The sequence below is a fragment of the Sceloporus undulatus genome, chromosome 5, assembly GCF_019175285.1.
Source record: "Sceloporus undulatus isolate JIND9_A2432 ecotype Alabama chromosome 5, SceUnd_v1.1, whole genome shotgun sequence".
Lineage (NCBI taxonomy): Eukaryota > Metazoa > Chordata > Lepidosauria > Squamata > Phrynosomatidae > Sceloporus > Sceloporus undulatus.
This window is the reverse complement of record NC_056526.1, coordinates 165,697,834-165,718,987: the sequence shown is the minus strand read 5'-3', so window position 1 is coordinate 165,718,987 and position 21,154 is coordinate 165,697,834. Positions and strand designations below refer to the sequence as shown.

General features: G+C 37.9%; 1 protein-coding gene across 1 annotated transcript in view; it reads right to left on the bottom strand.

Moving 5' to 3' along the window:
• Positions 1-264: 264 nt before the first annotated feature.
• Positions 265-21,154, bottom strand: part of CFI (complement factor I) — a 22,380-nt gene continuing 1,490 nt past the window's right edge. Inside the window, exons 3-13 of the mRNA XM_042467335.1 lie at positions 19,127-19,277; positions 17,056-17,228; positions 15,680-15,790; positions 12,350-12,460; positions 11,108-11,137; positions 10,074-10,106; positions 8,750-8,853; positions 7,234-7,340; positions 3,772-4,046; positions 1,515-1,616; positions 265-868 (exon numbers count right to left, since the gene is read on the bottom strand). Of these exons, the coding sequence (XP_042323269.1) occupies positions 651-868; positions 1,515-1,616; positions 3,772-4,046; positions 7,234-7,340; positions 8,750-8,853; positions 10,074-10,106; positions 11,108-11,137; positions 12,350-12,460; positions 15,680-15,790; positions 17,056-17,228; positions 19,127-19,277 (1,415 nt within the window). The 3' untranslated portion in view covers positions 265-650. The remainder of the gene's footprint in view (positions 869-1,514; positions 1,617-3,771; positions 4,047-7,233; positions 7,341-8,749; positions 8,854-10,073; positions 10,107-11,107; positions 11,138-12,349; positions 12,461-15,679; positions 15,791-17,055; positions 17,229-19,126; positions 19,278-21,154) is intronic.

Here is a 21,154-nt window from a genome sequence, read left to right as displayed (position 1 = left end):
ATCTAAAGGAACTAAATCATAATGATAACCCCAACAACATGGTGTATCAATTCTTTCTACGGAATAATTTAGCTGAGAATTGTGGTATGTTTTTACTCCTTTGATTTGGAGTGTAAGGTTTCCAGAAAAGAAATAAATATTGGAATTCTAGGTTTATAAAGTAAGATAATCTGAATATTATCCATTCATAGATATATTATTTGGGCAACAGTGTAGCATACTTAGGAAATAACAATGAAAACCCCACTTAAATAAAAACTTTTCAACAGTATATGATTTGCCTTTATTTGAATATAAAGTCTTATGTCCAACAATATGGGCCACGTCTATTTACAGAAGGTCATCAGAATTTAACAGTGGTTTAAATGAAAAATGTAACATGTCATAACTGATAATCTGTCGTGGCAGAATCCAGATGGAGTTTAGCACTTAAATCCCATAGATTTTAGCATATATAACCCCCCAGTCCTATGAACTCTTACTTAGAAGCAAGTTTCACTGAACTCACCACAACATACTTTTGAATAAACATATTTAGGATTGTGTTGCATGTCTCTCCCACTGAAGCCTATGTTAGACTGAGCCCCTAATGCTTTAACCAATCTTTCATGTTTTGTCACTGTCAGGCTGACATATTTTAATTCCAAAAATCACAGGTTATATCGAGTAATGAGGGGCATTCCAGTATGATAGCCAATCCAATCAAAGTAATGGGCCACTTTTGTATAAACACCAGGATGCCCCTTTTCACCACAATTTTCACCCCAGCTCACAATACCCCAAAGATATCCCACATTGTCAGAGTCAAAACAAACCAAAGGTCCACCTGAATCACCTTTACAAGAATCTACAGAGCCATCATGTGTACCTGAAAAAAAAGGGGAAAATGATTATCAAATGTACATTTTTCCATTGAAGAACATTAGAGTTTTTCCCCTAAATGAACTGGGCTCCTGTTTTCAGTTAAATACTTGTTGTAATACAGTTGCTACTGACTTAAAACAAAGATGGACAAAGGGTTGCATTTGGGACTCATGCACTCTGTCCCTTTGAGACCCCATGTCCTCCCAATGGCAAATGGTGCCCCCAGAAGCTTCTAAGGAAGGTGAGGGGAAAGTGCACTTGCTACTTGCTAGGGCCATTTTTGTAGCTCCAAGGGACCTTCCTAATTTTTGTTTATTTTTTCTGCTCCAGAACATCTCTTAAGGAGTACAGAGACAATTTTGCCTTTTTTTTTTTTTTTTTTTTTGCTCCATCTGGCCATTTTAGGAAGTGACCTGAAAGTCAACAGGATGTGACCCAGAAACATTTTTGCCACTGAAATGCAGTCCCTGGCTGCGTCTATACTGCAGAAATAAACCACTTTAAACTTGGATTGTTTTTGTAGTGTGGATGCAGCCCCTTAGAACTTCTCTGAACCTGAAATCATTCTTCAGGTTAAATGAGATTCTACACCCTTGGCCTACTTAATATAGGCTCGTGATAGGAGTCAAAGTAATACAGTACATGCTTACCTGCACATTCCATTCCTTCAAAATACCGGTGTTTGTAGATGTCGGAACAGTTTTCCATTAAATAAATGTAGCCCCACTTAAGAGTATATTGTCTTGTAAAAGCTAGAGAAAAATCAATATCCAAAAAGAGGGAAATCAACATATTATATTCTTGCAATTGTGATTTGCTGCAGTGCCATATCTCCCAAATACATCAGATGATCCCAAATTTATCCCATCCACCAATGGTTGGAACAATTCAGCTTTAGCCTTAGCTTGTAAACATGGATCAGAAATAACTTGCATATAAAAAGGGAAAGCTCCTTAAACTATGTCTCTATGAATAGCGTGTACACAACAGCTTCAGCAATTTTTTACCACTCTAGTGCAAACTGCCCAGTAAGAGAGGATAAATTCAATATTGCAAAACTACAACCAGCAACAGCTTTATGGCTGTTTCTAGATCTGAATAGCTCATGATGGTGCTTGTGCTAGCTGAAGTGTGTGTTTATGTGAAGAGAGAATCTCAGATTCACCTGCAAGAAGGTGCTATGTGAAATAGCAGGGGGAAGGGGAATGAAAACATAACTTTTCTTGGCCCAACCCCATAATGATGGTCTCTTGTTCCTCCTACATCCCCTTAAAAGAACATCACTGTTATGAAAAAGTGGAGAGATTTGATAGCTTAGGCCACTTTGTTCTCTAGTATCCAGGGTCAGAGCCTTTAATGCTTGAGAAACCAGACCCCCAACTCATTTTCTCACGTTTGTTCTGGAACCTGTAAATCATATCAACAGCACTGATAGCGCTGCCTCTGGGAATCTCAAGAATGATGGTACTGTTGCAAACCTCATTTAATTTGATTTAAAATTTAATTAATTTTAATTTAAATTAAATTAATATATTTTAATTTTAAAACTAATTTAATTTAATTAAAATATTTATACCAATGGCATTTAAGCTTTGTTAGCTTTTCCTGTCTTTTCCTGAAAACTCAGCAAATAAGACTATTGGTTCTTTATGGGTTTGTCTGCATTATTTACAGACCCTGAATTCCCCCGGGACCACTGCATGCTGTTTACATTACACAGATCAAAAGTTATTGACACAATGTCCGGATCTGATTTGGGATTTCCGCCATTGTCCCCTACTAAAAAGACTTATATTTTGCTCCGTATTTTCAAGAAAACCTGGTACAAAATGCAGCAACTACAGCCAGCTCTTTTCCCATGCAGTCCCCTCGAGTGTCCTTGCCCATTTGTTTTGTGGGCACAAGTCACTCTGAGGCCAGAACGAGGTGCCCAGCATTAACAACATGGCTCATTCTGAACTCAGAGCGACTTGCACTTGCAGCAGCTGCAGCAGGCTCTTATGAACCGTGTGGGAAGGCAGCTGCCTGCCATTTGCTGAAAACCTGCAGCAAAGGCGGTGGGATTCAAGGGGAATTTGGGGCCAGAACACTCTGGGGACAGCCTGGTGTATTCTGGCAAATGTAGATGAGCCCTAAAGTGTCAGAAGTGAAGAGAGGTGCAACCATGTTTGCCCAAGTGACCATATGCCATCAGGGAGCAATAGAATGATTGTTCATGACTGTTTCCTGTAGCATTTTCTCTTTCTGTTTTTTTATTCCGTGACTTCCTTGGGATTCTAGGAGTAGCAATTCAAAAAAGTAACTTTTCCAAGCTCTGGCAGATTGAGAGAGAGAGCTGTTCTTCAAGTAGAAGTGACGATTCCTGTCTTTGCTGAGTTTGAAAGCAACTACCGTAGTTAGGAAACATCAGTTTCTTCTTATTCATTCCATTTGCTTGTAACCAAGGGAGATTACATTACATTACAAACTACATTACAACTACAGTTTAACAAAGGATAATTTGATTCTTTTGGGGATGTAATTGTAACATTAAGTTACACAGTGACAGAGTGTGGTCTCAGTAAATAGTGGAGGAGGAAGACCACATGGTTCAAGTGCTGGCACATCATGTGTCTTGGGATACTGGATGAAAAACATTCAGATCTTTTTAAAAAGTAAGGGTTATCAGACTACAGAAATAAAGCAGTTTGGTACCATCTTAACTGCCATTACTCTATCCTATAGAATCCTTGGATTTGTAGTTTTGTCAGCCATCAGACCTTGCTGCGAGACCAGGCTGAATACCTCACCAAAATACAAACTCCCACCATATGATGTCTGAGTCAGGCACAGAAAGGAAGAGCCACCCCTGGGCTTTGCAGAAATGGTGACAATAATGAAAACAATTAATTAATGGATTCTAATTACCTTCATCAAATCCCCAGCCAGATACTTTGCACTGTTGACCACTTTTGAACATATATCGTGACCAAGGGATGCATACTGGCACAGAACTGATTGGTGAACATCTCCCATGGTTATTGGGTTTCATCTCCAGCAATGCAATGTCATTTTCATATGTTTTGGAATTGTATTTTTCATGGATTATCACTCTTTTTAAATTAAATGTATCTATTCCTTCAATCTGGTTTATTTGGTTAAACATTCCTGTAAATATCTTATAAACATGTGTACGGCTTACTCTGCAAAAATGAAATGAAATGAAATAAATTAACATTTTGGGAAATACACCTGGGCAAATATGTAAACATAACCCTGTGGTAAATTTCCAGCTACTTAATTTGGGAAACAGCTTATGTTTAAAAAATAAACCCCCCTCCCCCCCAAAAAAAACCACAAGTGGACTTTCAGCCATTTCTGTTTCTGTGTTTGTTGCATGTTTGGAAGTAAGAAACCTTGTCCCAAACCACCAAAGTTCCCCCCATTCCATTTTACAAGAGATTCTTCAATGTCCTTATCTCAGGCAGTACAGTTTTACAAATATACACATAATGCTTTGTTTGAATTGGATGTTGTTGTGTGCCTCCAACTCATTTCTTACTTTTGGGCTTTGGGTTTTCATGGCAAGCTTCATGGGTTTTCATGGCAAGTTTCTTCAGAGATGGTTAGCCATTGCCATCCTCTGCAGCTAAGAGAGTGTGACTTGCCCAAGGTTACCCAGTGGATTTTTATGCTCAATCAGTGAACTGAATCCTGTTCTCTAGAGTTGTTATCCCATGCTCAAACTGTTAGCCCATGCTGGCTCATTTGAATTGCATATCATAAATTATGTCCAGACTGTTTGATGGTTCTGATAGCTGTTAAACTGGAAAAAAATGTCAACACCATCCACCAGTCCTGTAGCAAGTAAACCATTGATTTATAACCCGGGTGGCCTTGGATATATAGAACGCTTTTGACCTTTGTAAGGGCCCATTCCCACTTGCAGTTTAAAGTGATTCCCGATTTGCCCCTCGCTATATGTTGGAAATCGATTCCAAAAGGTCCCTCTTTCCCATTAACAAGCAGATCTTTTCTTACCGCAGTGTATTTTTTTTTTTGGGGGGGGGGGGCATGTTTGTCATCCCCACAAGTTGCATCACTTCAAATTGGCTCTGGTTGAGAAGGAAACTGGGTAATGGAGGGAGAAGGAGCCAGCTGGGGACAGAAGGAGGGAGAAGCCAGGGAATGAGGCAGGAGGATGAAGGGGGGGGGGGAATGGGTTTTTTAAAAAGTAAAATTGATAGAATATTCAATTGATTGATCAATCAATTAAGTGATCAATCAATAAAATATTCTATCAATTTTAATTTTTAAAAAATGCACCGGCATAAGTACAAAGGCAGCACTGAGAGGGGGGAAATGGTAGATCTGCCAAGAATTGAGAACTGATGGTAAATCTGCCATTGTCCCTCCCCTCCAGAATGAATCGATTCTGATCTCTTGTTCCCATTATTGAACTCGCTTCAGAATCAATTCTTCTGAAAAGAACCACTGTGAAACTAGTGTTTGATAAAACTGGGTTTTTTTGTTTGTTTGTTTGTTTGTTTGCCTTTGCCTTGCTTCACCATGACAGGATTCAATCACATTGCCACAGGAACTGATTTCAAATGGGAATGATGGTCATTTACACCGATCAGCAATTCACTCTGTTTTATAGTGGGAACATGTCCTAAGTGTTCGTTTTTTCTTTTATACGTAGATTGCCATTTTGGAGGTGTTGCTCAAGACATGGGTATGTGATGGTGACCAGCATTCTAGCATGTATAAAAGTCATCTTTAAGGGCTTCTGTAATCTAGTCTAGGATCTATCACCTATCCTATCTTAACATAAATTTCTTATGACAATAAATGCATATATTTTTTTTCCTGTTTCTTTACTACAAGCATCCAAAGCAATTGCTATTGCATTTTAACCCTAAGCTCTTTCCACTCACCTGTTTCACTCTGGTCCAAAACATACTGCAAAAATAAACCAGTTTGACACCGCTTTAACTACCATGGCACAGTGCTAGAGAATCCTGGGAATTGTAATATACTGTGGCACCCGACCTCTCTGATAGAGAATGCTAAATGTCTCACAAAAATACAATTCCCAGAATTCCTTCACATTGAGCCAAGCCAGTTAAAGCTGTCTCAAACTGGATTATTTCTGCAGTCTGTTTTGGACCTCTGTTACATTCATACAATTTTACCATAAAATCATCATCTTCATCTCTTCTAAGATTTATTAGCCATCCTATAGGTAATACAATGTTTTTAGGGGAATAAAACCAGAAATAAAACACACACAGATCAAACTAGAAAATATTATAGAAGCATTAAAATCAGCAAACAAAAGCAGAAGAGGCCTAAACAAATAGTATAATAAAGTATACAATATATAACTGAGATAAATCCATGTAGTACAAAGGCAACATAACATTTACCACAAAACCATAACCCACATCAGTTTGAGGTGCCTTATTTATGCTGTTATTTAAGCAGCACATGAACACTTTTGTTTGCAAAAAAGATGAATATTTGCTCATCTTTTAATTTTTTAAAAAAATCTAAACTGTTTATTTTTTTATCTCCACCAGAAGAAAAGTTGTGCTGCATCTGTCTTTTTGTTTGAGTTAATATATTCTTTCTCTTTATTACTGAATCTCTCCACCACCACCCCCTCCTCTATAACCTGTCCAGGGAAGGTTTGTTGATAGTTGGCCACTAAGAAAACCTTGAGGTCAGCCACTCAGCCACTGAGAATTGCAATTTAACTATGACTTGTAATATTTATTTGATACTAAGGGATTTACACAGTGGATAGGCATCCAGTTTTAAAAATGTGGAATCAAGGACACTAGCCAAGGGCTGAGAATGGACAGGCAATAATGTCAGAAAGAATTGGTTGCAAGCAAGTAACAAGTGTAATGTGTCTTTAAGCACTTCCACTAATTGTTGAAACCATCTTCTACATTTAAGAGGACATACACATTATTTAATTATATATATTGGAGATGCAAGGAGGTCAAGGTTGTGATTACATGCATATTTTTGGTATTGTATTAAGTTAAACCATATTGGTCCTTGACTTTCCATGATATTGAGATTATACTAGAGCATAAAACGCTTTCACTTTGGAAAGATAGGTTTTAAGATGATATTCAATCACACTCTTTGTTTTTAGTGGTCCGAATTAAAATTTAGGCAATTCATTATCTTTTCCCCTTAACCATGCTATTTCTTTTTATTGGTTTGAATTAAAGTTTATGTATGATGAATTAGGTATAAGAACCAGTATGGTGCCTTGGTCTGTATGCTGGCCAAGTACTCTGGAGTCCAGGGTTTGAATCCCCACTTAGTCATGGAAGTCATTTAAGTTTTTCTTAAATCGTCCAAGCCACTTACCTAACACAATGTGCAGCAGTCAAAACCCAGCAGCCTCCAATATAAACCCCACCACAAGTCACTCTTTCTCTTTCACTTCTAATTGCTATTTGCCATGGAAATTCATCCTGTACAAAAAGAAGGAACAAGTCATTCTATACTTTTTATAACCCACTAGAAATTACAATTTTAAAAAATAAAAATAAAAACTGTCCTGCTATTAGTTTTACTTACCAATATGCATGGCTTGTATTATTGATTAAGAGTTGTTGTTGTCCATATTTATAATCTAATGAATGAGCAAATAGCCATGATTTCAATTTGTTTCTGAGCCAGTTTTCACCTTACATTGCCTGGAGCCAGGATATTTGAAAGAGTGCCTCCTCTCATACAAGCCTGTCTGAAATTTGTGGCCTGTTATATCTCTCACCATCCTGAGAAGGTAAACTAGTGAGCACCTGAGACAGTGCTTTCTCTACAGCAGCACCTCAATTGTGGGAGCTTTAGTTGCAAGGGAAATTCAGCTGGTGCTATGCTTGATGAGCTTCTAGAAGACACCCAGAACTGTAATAATCTGCCTGGTCTTTAGGTTTTGAATTGAAAATAATAGTTATGCTATATTGTACATCACTTGGAGCCTTCGTGGGCACAAAATCAATTAATAAATACTGCTACTGCTAGTCCACTTGACTAGATCATTATGCTGATTTTGCCTGGACTGCCCATCCTGACTCCCAAAGCTTGAGAAAATTAATTTTTGGACTACATGTCCCAGAATCCTGCAGCTACCATGGCCAATGGCTGTATTTCTGGGAGATTCTGGGAGCTGTAATCCAGAAAAAGTAACTTTGATGATCTCTGATATCTCCCTGGCTTGAGAGGAAAAGTGACTGAGCAGGGACAAAGACCAACGTTTTTGTGTTAACATGAAAGACAATGAGTTAAAACAGAACCCTTGACCTTCCCTGTTTTATTACACTTAAAACATTAGTGTGGTATACATTGTCACAGAGGGATTGCCATTATAGGGTTGCCATTATAAATGATGTCCTTTATTTGAAGGCCAAAAAGCTTGTCCCTTATAGGCCTGGCAAGTGTCTCTTATTATAAGAGATGTCCCCTATTCGTGATTTGGAAAGCTCTTCCTTTTATATAGACTGAATGAGATGCCCCCCTCAATCCCCTATAATTATTATTTTTTATGTAAGCTGTTCATAAGGACAGAAATATGTGCATCATGTAATTTATGGATGTGGACAATATGTTAATTTTACAGATAAATACGTGACTAAGTTAACTGAAATCATTATTTTCATTTGGTATTTAGGTAAAACACACACCTGTTATTAGCTACTTTCTGATGAGCAACCCTGCATGTCATGAATTTTGACTGTCCTTATGGATGTTTTGAAAACCTTGCAACACTAATCCCACATGACTACAATATGTGTGACTGAAAACAGCACTGCCATAATAGTAGTTTATGGTTTTGTTGTTGTTGTTTGTTTTTTTGCCAGCAGCTACCTTTTGCTTTTACCTTTTCTGCAGTATTTCCTCCTAGGATTCGTTTCCGGCGAGTAACAGTGCGGTTTGCAACTCCACAGTATAGTTGTGGTAATTTTTTTTTAATATTTCTTCTTTCTTTAATAAAACAGAAACAGTGTCATTCGTATAGCACAACCACTTGGTTTCTCTTCCTTTCTCTCTCCCCCCCCCCCCCCCAATTTGCTTTATAATTTGCTTTCTATCACTTCTTATTTATATCAATTCCTCCAAAGTGTGACAAGTTGTGGAGAGCAGACTGGAAGCTTAAGGTATCTATTCACTTATTTAAAAATATAAAAATGGATCACATGGGAGCAAGCAGATTCCATTTAAAAAGCACACAACTTCTAATAGGCATTCCATTCTTAATGAAATAAACTTCCAGAGGAATATCCAAAGACAGCAACTACACAGTGAGGTGCCTTTGACTCACGCCAGTGTGTAACCATGCATCCATATAGCAAAAAATTTCTCTCTTATCTTTTTCTCTACTTTTTGTCTTTGTCTCCTCCTTGCACTGGTAGGTTAGAGTGCATAAACTAGGTGTTATTCTAATATGCAGCTGGACACATTTTGTGCAATTGGCAACAAGGGTTTTAATTAGCAACAAAGGTTCTTCTTATTTAAAAAAATAAGTAAAAAGAAATAAATACTTAGAAGTTAAATGAATATAATTCAAAAGTTATTTATAATTTATACCAAATTATTGGGAAGGAAGGAAAAGTACTTCTAATCAGCGACTAAAGCTAGTATTGGGAATAAGACCCCTTGAATAAGAGGTCCGGGACAGAGGAGAAGCCCGCCACATGAGGTCTGCCACCCAGATATTGTCCATCCTTGGCATACTACCTTTGACCTTCTCTCCTTCTGTCCTGCAGCTCTGAAATATCCTCACAGACAGACTTCATTTGCTCTAACTTCATTATGTTTTGGGATTTTATTGTTTTTCTGTCTGACCTAACAAACCTTTGAATCTTTAATATTTCAATCAGTTTTTGTTGGTTTCTAAAGTAACTACCGTATGTACTTTGTTTCCAAGGTTCATTGTATGTATGCTATCCTGTGAACACTGTATTTGGCACTTACATGCATGGGTAGACAATTCATATATTTCAGTAAATACATTCAGTAAATATTTAAGGGAAAAAGTTATTCAAAACCGTACAGTGGTAAAATGATGCTCTGAGACTCCATCAACTTTCTCCATATCATGCTTATTTCCCAAACATCTATTCTATAGTCCCCTAGCTACCATTTTCTAACCTAAAGCACTCCAAACAATTGTCAACTTTCATACAGTTATAGAGCAGATTTACCTTCATCCATTGACTCTTCAGCATGTTCTATTCCTTGTACAGAAAAACAAAAATTTACAAATAATTTTAAATTATTGTTACTAAAATAGTGAGTTCAGCTGTTTGCTTCAAACCACTTTGTTGATATGTCAATTTGTGATATGAAGTTCTTAACCTTTAACTCTTCCACCTAAGTGGCCTTTAGCAATTCTTTGATTTTGTCAGGATTAGAAGGAGGTAACAGCTGCATCCACACTGGAAAAATAATCCAGGTTGACACCACTTTAAATGTCATGGCTCAATGCTATGGAATTCTGGGAAATGTAGTTTGTTGTGGCACCTGAGCTCTCTGACAGAGAAGACTAAATGTCTCCCAGAATACCATAACATTGAGTCATGGCAGTTAAAGTGGTGTCAAACTGGATTATTTCTGAAGTGTGGATGCAGTCAATGTTGAAAAAGCTGGAAATCTGTGAAATCTGTTAGTAAGGGCACAAAATGAGTTTGCAAATGCCTCCACCCCTGGAAACAGTTTTTTAAAAAGTGGAGGCCTTTAAAATTCCTTATAGCAGGAGGGGAGAGACAGGAGCAGGGGTTTAATATGTAGAGACAGCCGTGTTGGGAGGGTTAGCCTTACCCCCTTTAGCAGCACCTCACAAAAATATGCCCATGCCATAGATCAGATTTTTTTAAAAGCCACCATCAGCACTATTGCACCATCAGATGGAAAACCAAATTCTTTACCCCAAGCACTGACTGTCCTGCTACCTGAGGATGGAGGTGAACATTTGTTGCTCCCTGCATCTTGGCAGCCACCCCTTTCTCATATCCCTGGCTCCTCTATGCAGACATTTTTTCTGACCAGGTACCTCTATCTTGGATACCAGCCTGGCAGACACCAGCTCCAGGAATAGAAAAAGAGAGGAGACTTGCAACCTTACTGTTTCTTTGTAAAAAGTAGGGCTGAGCAGGAACCGTTAAATACGATTCTTACTGCCTTTAAACATGGGGCACCAAGTAAAACAACAATATAATATCAATACACAAAATATCACCTTTTTCATTTTCCTGATGTCTTCTATTACCTGTTTGAAACAAACACATTTATATAAATTAAAATATACAGAAAGCAAGTGCACCCACATACTAGGATATTGAATTAGCCCTGTTTTCTCTATACATATTTGATTTCAGATAATACTTTTTATCTTATTGTTAAGAAAGCAGAAGTTATCTGTAAATAGATTGATAGGGGAAAAAGTGGATTGTTTCTTTATTCTTATCTTTCATTGACATAAGTGGCTCTACTGGGAATGTTTAGACACAAATTTGTTAAATTACTGTACTATACATTCTCCAATGACAATTAAGCATTTGGATTTAAATGTCCAGAGCACAATCCTGGTTAGGATACATCTAGGGTGGAAAATAATTTTGTCAGAATGGAGATTCAAAGCAAAAATATTTGGAATGTCCTGCCACTTGTTGTGACACAAAATACACCTTTCCTCAGGAATCTGCACATCGGCTTGTTCTGTATTCTGGAGACTCACTGTGTATTTCAGAGAAATTTTATACAGAAAAAAACCCCATGCATTTTAAACAATACACACAGCTAAAAACTCATGTACAGTAGTTTAGTCAATAGGGAAAAGGTATATGCAAATCTGCATATGAAGAAAAGGCATGCAAAAATACTAATTCTTAAGAGGGAAATAAAAACAAATTTCACAAACTTATACAAACAAAGGATGGGAGAAACACTACAAAATTGAGAGGCTTGAGAGGTTTTCCAATCCTTTGAGATATCCTGTGTTTGCCCCAGTGAAGTAAAACCTTAACTTTACTGTTTTCTTTAGGTGTTTTATTATTACGGTAGTTATCAAAACTAGGTTGTATAGGTTGTACATCTAACAAGAACAAAAAGGAAGTTGCAAAATTGCTATCTGCAGATTAAATAGTCTACTAGGTTACAATTATCATCTCCTCACCGATTGAAATATGTCACTCCCCTTCCGTTTTGCTTTTGCACTATGGATACTAATGGGTAAGGGGCAGTAGCAATGCTTCCCTTGTACCAAGAAAATCAATAATGTATTTGGCAACATATCCACTTACCTAGTGATTGGGCTGGAAATTTAATTTTGCTATCTGAAGAGCTTCACTCTGATGGACTCAGCTATCATTGCAATGTTAACTACTGGTAACTAGAATGCTGAAGCTTCTTGGACATATTTACATAGAAGGAAAATTACTGTTTGACTCTAACCACAGATAATTAAAAAGCCTATGCTTACACAATTGGTGACTTTCATCTTCTCCTGTTAGACAGTCCCTTTCATTATTACAGAGGTATTTGTTTGAAATACACACATCTGACTTGCAATGGTAGCTTCCAGCTCTGCATGCTATTGGAAAGAAATAATTCAGGATATGAAAAGCAAGATCTCATCAGTAACACAAAATGATAACAAGCACATAATGTACAGTATTGTGGTGTTTGGGGTTTGTTTTTAATGTATTGTAACTGGATTATTGAGATTTTATATTTATCAAGCACACCAACTATTCTGCTTGTTTATGTGGATGAGTGCACATGGAGATTAATAAGGGTGGGGTCTGTTTGTATGATTAAAACAAAATACAGTTAAAACAATATATGGTGCAAACGTTCAAAACCATTAAATAGATCACTGTCTTAAATAATTTTAAACACTTAAAATACATATAGAAATATAAGACAGAGGTACAGTACTCCCCATTCAAAGACACCTTCTGCTAGGTTTAAAGACTAGAGGTCTGTTAAGTTGGCCCTCCATATCCACGGGGGTTCCATTCTGCCCCCCCCGCCATGGATAGCAAAAAGCATGGGACGAGTCCCATTATTGTCAATGGATGTATGCCATGCACGCACTTGCGCTGATGTGGTTGCATGCACATGCTGTCACTGACAATAATGGGACAGGCCCCTCCACGAATGCTCAATGCCACAGATGGCTAGCCTGCCAATCCAGAGGGCTGACTTGATGTGCCTTCTGACTGAGGATGACCACTTTGTTTAGACCAGGGCAGAACTTTTCTGAACATGTGGGATGACCACAGGGACCAAAACCTGAGACCTTGGGACCATTTCTGGTGATGTCATTAAGCATTATGCATAAAGTACCATCACAGTTGCTCTTGTCTTGTCATTCAAACACGCACACAAACACACAACATCCTTCCCAGATTTTCCTGTTTGGAAATTAAGACAGAAATCTTATTTAAATGGGTGTTCCCAGATCAAGGTGAAATGAAGAGATTATTTTTTTCTCACCTACTCAGGGAGAATAAGGAACATTTAATCTAGTTTATTTGCTTCTAGCCAGAAAATGGATATAGACTTGAGTGTAGGGTGTGCCCTGGCACTACATCTGGGAGGAAAGGAGGGAGTTTACTAAGCAGCTAAACAGACCAGCATTTAATGCTGGCCTCAGGGCAGAGTAGGGGTATAGCATCACACGCCGCATGCCACGATGCCAGCGTCACACCACATGCCTTACCAGACAGTGGGCAGCATCACGCATCTTCTTCGACACAACGTTAAGATGCATTGCACTGAAGGATTGACAAAAAGAGAGGCAAAAGAGATTGGGCCCTGGCATGCAGTTGCCACAGGCCCAATCCGGCGCTCCCCGGGGTGCTCTATCGGGGTGGTCTGTTTTGCCCCTAAGTTAATACACAGAGCACATGGACAGTCTTTCCAGCAAAATTAAGCTTTGGATATGGTAGCAAGCTGCTGCTCTACTAGATGAGCTGGAGATCTGTGCACAACCTTTCTTCTTGCCTGGAGCTGGGTCCACCGAAACTGGATAATTTGTACCCTTGTCTCCTACCTGGAGATGGCCCATGAAAACTGTAGGACTCAGGCACAGGCTCTGAGACCTGGCAACTCTGTTAGCATATCAGAATCAAAGCAAAACAAAAAGGAAAGAAAAACAAAACATTTTTGATGGTCTGGCATGACTGAGAGGAAGCCAGAAAAAATAGTTTTGTACACGCCTTCCCTTTTCAAGCACTTGTACAGATTATGACTTAACCTTGGGCAGATAGTGGTGCAATGTAAAAAAATGATTTGGGGATGGTTTAATAAAATATTTACCATTCAAATATTAGTATCTTTTGCAAACCTGCTGTTCACTTCACCAAGATAATTTTATATTTTTCTTGCACTGAATATGCACAAAACAGGTTTGACCACATACCAGTGTCAAAGACATCTCTGCAACACTAATTATAAAACTACAGAAATAGTTTTGCAGAAGACTGGCAGTGAGATATAGTACTACTATTGCTTACAATGTAGATGTGATTTTCCTGTCCTGCTACAGACTCTGGTCAAACTGATTTTGTAACATGTCAAAAATTGTTTTAGTTGAGTTGACAGGAAAAATGAACATGTATGTTATTAATAAATCATGCCAAAATTATCATATCACTACTTGATGTTGCTAAGTTTATGGATTATGGATGTCATAGTACACAAAGAAGCTTTCCCAAGCTCTGCATATTTGTTACCATACTAGTTGAAAGTCACAGACACACAATCTCCTATAACTCTTGTTCTTCAATTCACAATCAACTTAAGGCTGCTTTGTGAACTTAATAGGGTTTCTTAGGCAATGAATACTGAGAGGTGTTTTTGCAAGTTCCTTCCTCTGAAATACAAGTCCAAAACACAGTGCAGAAATAATCCAGTTTCAGACTGCTTTAAGTGCCATGGCTCAGCGCTAGAGATTCCTGGGAATTGTAGTTTGTGGTGGTACCAGAGCTCTCTGACAAAGAAAGCTAAATGTCTCACAAAACTACAGTTCCCAGAATTCCCTAGCATTGAGCCAGGACAATTAAAGTGGTCTCAGACTGAATTATTTCTGCACTGTGTTTTGGACCATAGTGTACAGGACCTGGTATTTCTTCGTGGTCTCTCATCCAAGTATTAACTAGAGCTGACTCTGCTTAGCTTCCAAGATCAGTCAGGATCTGGTGCTTTTAGAATTGTACCCTTCATTAATTTCAAATTTATTAGCAAACATGTATCCCTGCTTTTATACTGAATTGTCTTATCCTGCTCTTTGTTTAAATAATGTACTACATGAAAAGACTACGCTAATCCAAACTGTATTCATTGTAATTTGACCAGTTCAAACTTTGGTTTGTGTATTTCATGTGGATTTTAAAAGATACTTTGAGTTTATCTTACATTATTTAAAAAGTAAAATAAAAACATTTAAATAAATGAATAAATGTTAATTTGGTTAAATTTCAAAACATCTCATGGTACTTGGCACTTTTCGATAACATGCCTGTAAACTTTATTATTATTATCTTTTGCAGCATTGCTGATCATTCCTTTCAGGTTAGTTATATTTCAAGAATACACACAGGAATAAACAATTTCACTGGATCTACTCTAGGTGTAATTTGGTTTTAGATTTATCCCATTGTTTTAAATTGTCTGTAGAGGTTAAATTGCTGTGAATATTTTGTATTAATTTTTATATCCCACTTTTCTTCCATTGAGTTTGGCCAGGGTGGCAAAACTGGTTTACAAATTAGAAAATATGAAAAGATATATATATATGACATACCTTTGCAACAGACTTCATCACTTAAATCACCACAGTCATTGATTCCATCACACGTTTTGTCTAAAGGGATACATTTTCTATTGACACAATGGAATTCTGTTAAGGAACATTCTGTGAAATTGGATGAGAAATAATATGTCAGTAAAATATTTTTCTGTAAGAAGATGAATATCTAAGTTTGCTTCCAGATTAGGCATTTATTCTGCAAATGCCCTTCTTACTGACAGGCTGTTAGGGTGAGTCTAGACATTAAAATCTTCCATTTGTAACTCCTGCCCCATATTTTCCTACTGCATTTGTTTTCCCAAGTCTGTTATGGAGGAAAAGGTGGAAGAGCTGCACATTGTCTTTTGACTGTGAGTGCTAGGAGCCCTGTCTGGAAGCACCCTGAATTAAGAAGATGCATAGTAACACAAATGACCAAAAGACACAGGGCTTTTGATTCCTGGACAATTGTACTCTGTCACTTTATCTAAGACCAGGGTCTCTGCTTTATATACAAGTATACAAGTGTAGCTTGGTCTCTGTCCAGGTGTGAGTCTATTTCATGGAACTGGAATATCACTAACAAATTCACAACTTCCAAATCAAATAAATGCATTCATTTTTAAAAAAAATTATAATCAATCAACAAGCATAAAAAGCAGCAACAGGTTTAAAACAATGTCACATGGGCCATGCAGCAATAGCAAAAAAATAGACAAACTACCAATCACATATAATAGGGCTGGGGAAAGTGTGACCCATGAATGCTATGTGCCCCCATAAACATCTAAAATTGTTTGCTTCCAAATACTCAATGGAGATGTGTGGGACACATTTAACTCTCCAGGCCATTTTAGGTCAAGGACAGGGCATTTCTTCAAGAGGAGGTGACCCAGGCATTGACCTGAAAGCTAGGTAGTGTTTTGTTTTGTTATTTACAATTTTATTTATCAGGGATGGCAGGTGGGAGAATGGCCCACCAAAGTCCCCTGTAAGGCCAATGGGAGCCCCTAACCCCCAACAATTTTACACCCCTGGTATTGTGTGCTCATTTATGGAATCAAATTGGGCTACTAGAGGGAAAAGGGAGATATTGTTCAGGAGATTTCTAAAGTTTGCTAAAACAGAACAGAAAATTTAAGGGGCACCCTAAAAGTACAATCCCAGCTCCCAATGAGAACTGATAATTATTGGCTGCTACAGAATACTGAATATCTTATTACAGTGACTCAAATGGAAAACTAGAAGAAAGGTGAATAACAGTGGAATATTCTGAAACATGGTGTGGTTAACCGGGACACCGCATGTAATATTTTGTTGCAAATCGTACTATAACATCAAATTGTATGTATATATGCATTCCTTGTTCATTCACAACTTAATTTACCAACCTTTATCATGTGTGTGGCACACTACCTTTGCCAACTTTGCATTACTACTTTGATTCAACCGACTTATAGCACATTCAGCTAGGCTGGTCTCTATTCCTCTGCAAGTTGCCTTAATGCATTCCAGTGGCTGCGAGACATTGTCTGTGTCAATGGCTTCTGTATAATCAGCTCCTCTGTGCAAGGAAATGAAAAAACACACAGAAGAAAAAGCACACAGTAGCTATTATCAGTGTTTGAAAGACCACACACTTCATCTACAGGTATGTCTGGCTTTAACTTCTCCAGTGGACAAAGAGGAAAGCACTTGCACCAAGACAAAGGACTAGAGACAGTATTATGCATTGCATGTAATCTGAGCAAAAAATGGCTGGCTACCTTGTGGTCAAGCCTATATAAGGTCTGGTATGTCCTGTATGAAGTTTTGCAACATCTATGGTCCACAAGACTTCACAAAGTGATTTGGCACAAGAATTGCGCTAGAACATGCAGTGATAGTGCAGTCCAAACTGAGTTAGGAGTGAAATGAATGCTTATTAAAATCAGCATTACTCAAAGTAGTGATCTATGGACTGTCCACAAGCCATTAGCCAGTCCATGAGACATCATCAGCTGATCTTCCAGGAAACTTCCAGGAATGAAAGAAATGGTTGTAACCAATGGGCACAAATATGATACCAATTCTTGACCCATTAGGGGGGGAAATAGAAAAAAAAAATCAATCCTCTATATCAGATAATTTGAGAAGGACAGGTTTAAATAAAGTCATTTGTTTCATATAAATTCTGCTGGATTCTTACTGATATATATCTCCAGTTGAAACAACCATGTTTATAAAAAGCCATTTGAAATTGTGTTTCAAATAAAATGAAAAGCAAACTACTAGTAGGTAGGATTTGCAGAATTCACTCAAAGGTATTTTAATTTTCTGCACAGATATCTTGCCCCATTCCTAAATAAGATTCTGTCCTTCATGTTTCCATATTCCATTCATCCCCATTATCAGTGCATTACAAATTAGAAAATGATCAGCTTGTTCAAAGGCAATATTTTTGGAACCAGAGATATCTATAGTTATGCTGATATCATGATGGGCTGAGGCCAAGCCTGAGAAAGTGCCCCCTTTAAAGGAATTGTGCAGCTGGTTAGAATTGTCATTAACATTATAATGTTTTGTTGATTTTGTAAGTTACTCAATTTGTTGCTCCCTACTTTTTTGTCTGTTTGTTTAAAAAGACAAGACGCTAGCATTGGTAAGAAAGTGGTGTAAAACCTGAAGAATTCTGCTCAAAATTCCTTTAAAAATAACAAACAAGTTACTAACATGTAACTAGAAATGTTATTCAGTACCACCATCCAAAGTAGTGTTGATCCCCTTTGTTGCCTTACTTTTGAAATGCTGGTTTGTTACACCTTTTCTTGCCTCTGCCTCAAGCAATCACTTTTTACAGGTAACTATAGCCACAACCCTACTGGCCAGTGTAACTACATTAGTGTAGGGAGGAAGAGGAGATGCAGATAGTGGTGTGATAGCAGAGCTATCATGGTTGTGAACCCTATGGTGTCTCAATTAGGGGACAGCAGAAAGAGCCACCTTTCTTAGGAGAGGATACTGCCCTTCCATGGTAATGACTTTCATTGCTGCTCACCTTGACACTGCTACATACCACTCAAGAAAGTGCTAATACCAGATTAATGGACAATTAAACTGGTGTAAGTGACCAATAGGATCCTGGCCAATGTTTCCAAGTCCTCCTACCTCAGATCATTTACAGTAGGTGGAGGTTCAAGGAACCAAATGTGAAAGTGCAACCCATGTGTTTCACTACAGAACTATGTTCCTGACTCTCAAATCCACATTTGCCTAACCTGGTGCCCTCCAGATTTATTAGATGATGGTTCAAATGATGGGAGTTGTGGTCAAGATTTGGAAGGCACTGGGTTAGGGAATATTGCTCTTAGTTATAGTTAAGCAAACACAAGATTCTGGTACTTTGCTAATTGGTGGTTCTGTCTTGATCACATTTATCAGCCTTAAGGTTTCTCCATTCCACCCTGTGCAAGAATTTCTTACTCTGGAAAATTAAGCTCTCTGCAGGCTACGTTTGCCTCTTGCATACTCCACTGTTCGCCACATATAAATGCCTCCTGTGAATGAGCCAATTCGACTTTAACAGTTCCTTCTGAAGTTGCATTTTCAGGCTCCAAAACAACTCTAAAGGTCTCTAGAAAAGAAAATACATGTTATGATTTATGTCCACTCAATTTCTGAAGATCAGTTAAATGGCTACAATCCACAAGTTCTCAACTTACTGGTGTACAATCTTCCTACTAAGGCAAATGTACCCCAGGAAAGGAATGGGGAAAAAATGAGAAATTACCTTGAATCATTACTAAACTAAGGCTGTATCCACACTGCAGAACTAATCCAGGTTTATCCCAAAGGGCCTTCATACAGTGCTATAGAATTCTGGAACTTGTTGTAGGGTTGGTTTTTTTTGCAGTAGAACTCTCTGGCAGAGAAGGTCAAAACTCAAATGTCTCACAAAACTACAGCTCCTAGAATTCCATAACACTGAATCATGGTAGTTAAAATGGTGTTGTGAATGCAACCTACATACAATTTAAATACACAGTTAAACCAATAGCTCATAAGAATCCATTTTTAAGTAAATGCAAACAGCGTGCCAATGAGACCTTTTGCCTATTACTTTTTTAAAAATAAATTTTATTAAACTTTTTTTAAAAAGACATACACATAATAATCACATACATCTGTTGAAACAACAAAGACAGACAAACATTCACCAAATTATGTACATCAAGACTATTGTAGCTACAGAAATATACTTTGTTTTGGCTTCCACAAAAATTATGCATTTGCAAAAAACAAACAAAAAACTTTAAAGGATCTCTTTATAAAAATACCAAAAGCATGCCTCTCCAAAAAAAACCGTTAACTTTCCAAACTTAATTAATTTTAACACAAGATATTTTCTCTAAATCTTTTTAGGCAGTCCCATTCTCTTTCTGTCTTCTCCTTATTCAAGGCCCTCATTGATGCCATCAATATATCCATCTCTATAGCTTCATTTAATCTATACAACTATTCTTCTTCTGTCGGGGTCTGTTTTTGTTTCCAATAACTGGCATAAATAATTCCAGCAATAGTAATAATATATAACAGAATATGTCTCTGTTTCTTTTCTACTTCTTTTCCCAATATACCTGTCATATTTAGTAAATATAACAGTGGGTTAAGTGGGATATTTATACATAATATCCTGGAGATTAGGGTATGGATTTTCCCCCCAATAAACTTCAGCCTCTGTACACCTCCACCATAAACGAAAGAATGTTCCCCCATATTTTTTGGCATTTCCAACAGTCTCCTTTCCCTGCTTTACACATTCTGTATAACTTACTAGGAGACAAATACCATCGATGTAGGATTTTAATGCAATTTTCTTTATAGTTCTCGCTGAGAGTAAATGAGTCCGTATCACGCCAGGATTTTCCTCAAAGATCAATTTCTATCACTTCTCCAATGTCCTGTGCCCACCTAATCATGCAATGTTTTATACTTTCAGGTTCTAGATCTCTTTGTTTTAATAACTTATAGTATTTTAAGATATGGCCCTTATTTTTTTTATTAAAGAAAATAATATCTAATTCAGTTTTCTCATTTGCAATGAGGTTACCAGAGCGGTAGTACACGCTCTGGTAACCTCGAGATTGGATTTCTGCAACGCACTCTACATGGGGCAACCCTTATACCAAACCCGGAAGCTACAAATGGTACAGAATATGGCAGCCAGGCTGGTCACTGGTACTTCCAGGGCCAGCCATATTACACCGGTGCTCAAAGATCTGCATTGGCTGCCTATTCACTTCCGGGCACAATATAAGGTGTTGGTGATGACCTATAAAGCCCTAAATGGCTTGGGCCCAGGATACCTGAAGGACCGCCTCTCCCCGTACATTCCGTCCCGCACCCTCAGAACATCGGGGCAGCAACTCCTTAGGGTGCCAGGGGCTAGGTTGTCCTCTACCACGAGGAAGACATTTTCCATCGTCGCCCCGGCCCTTTGGAACACGCTGC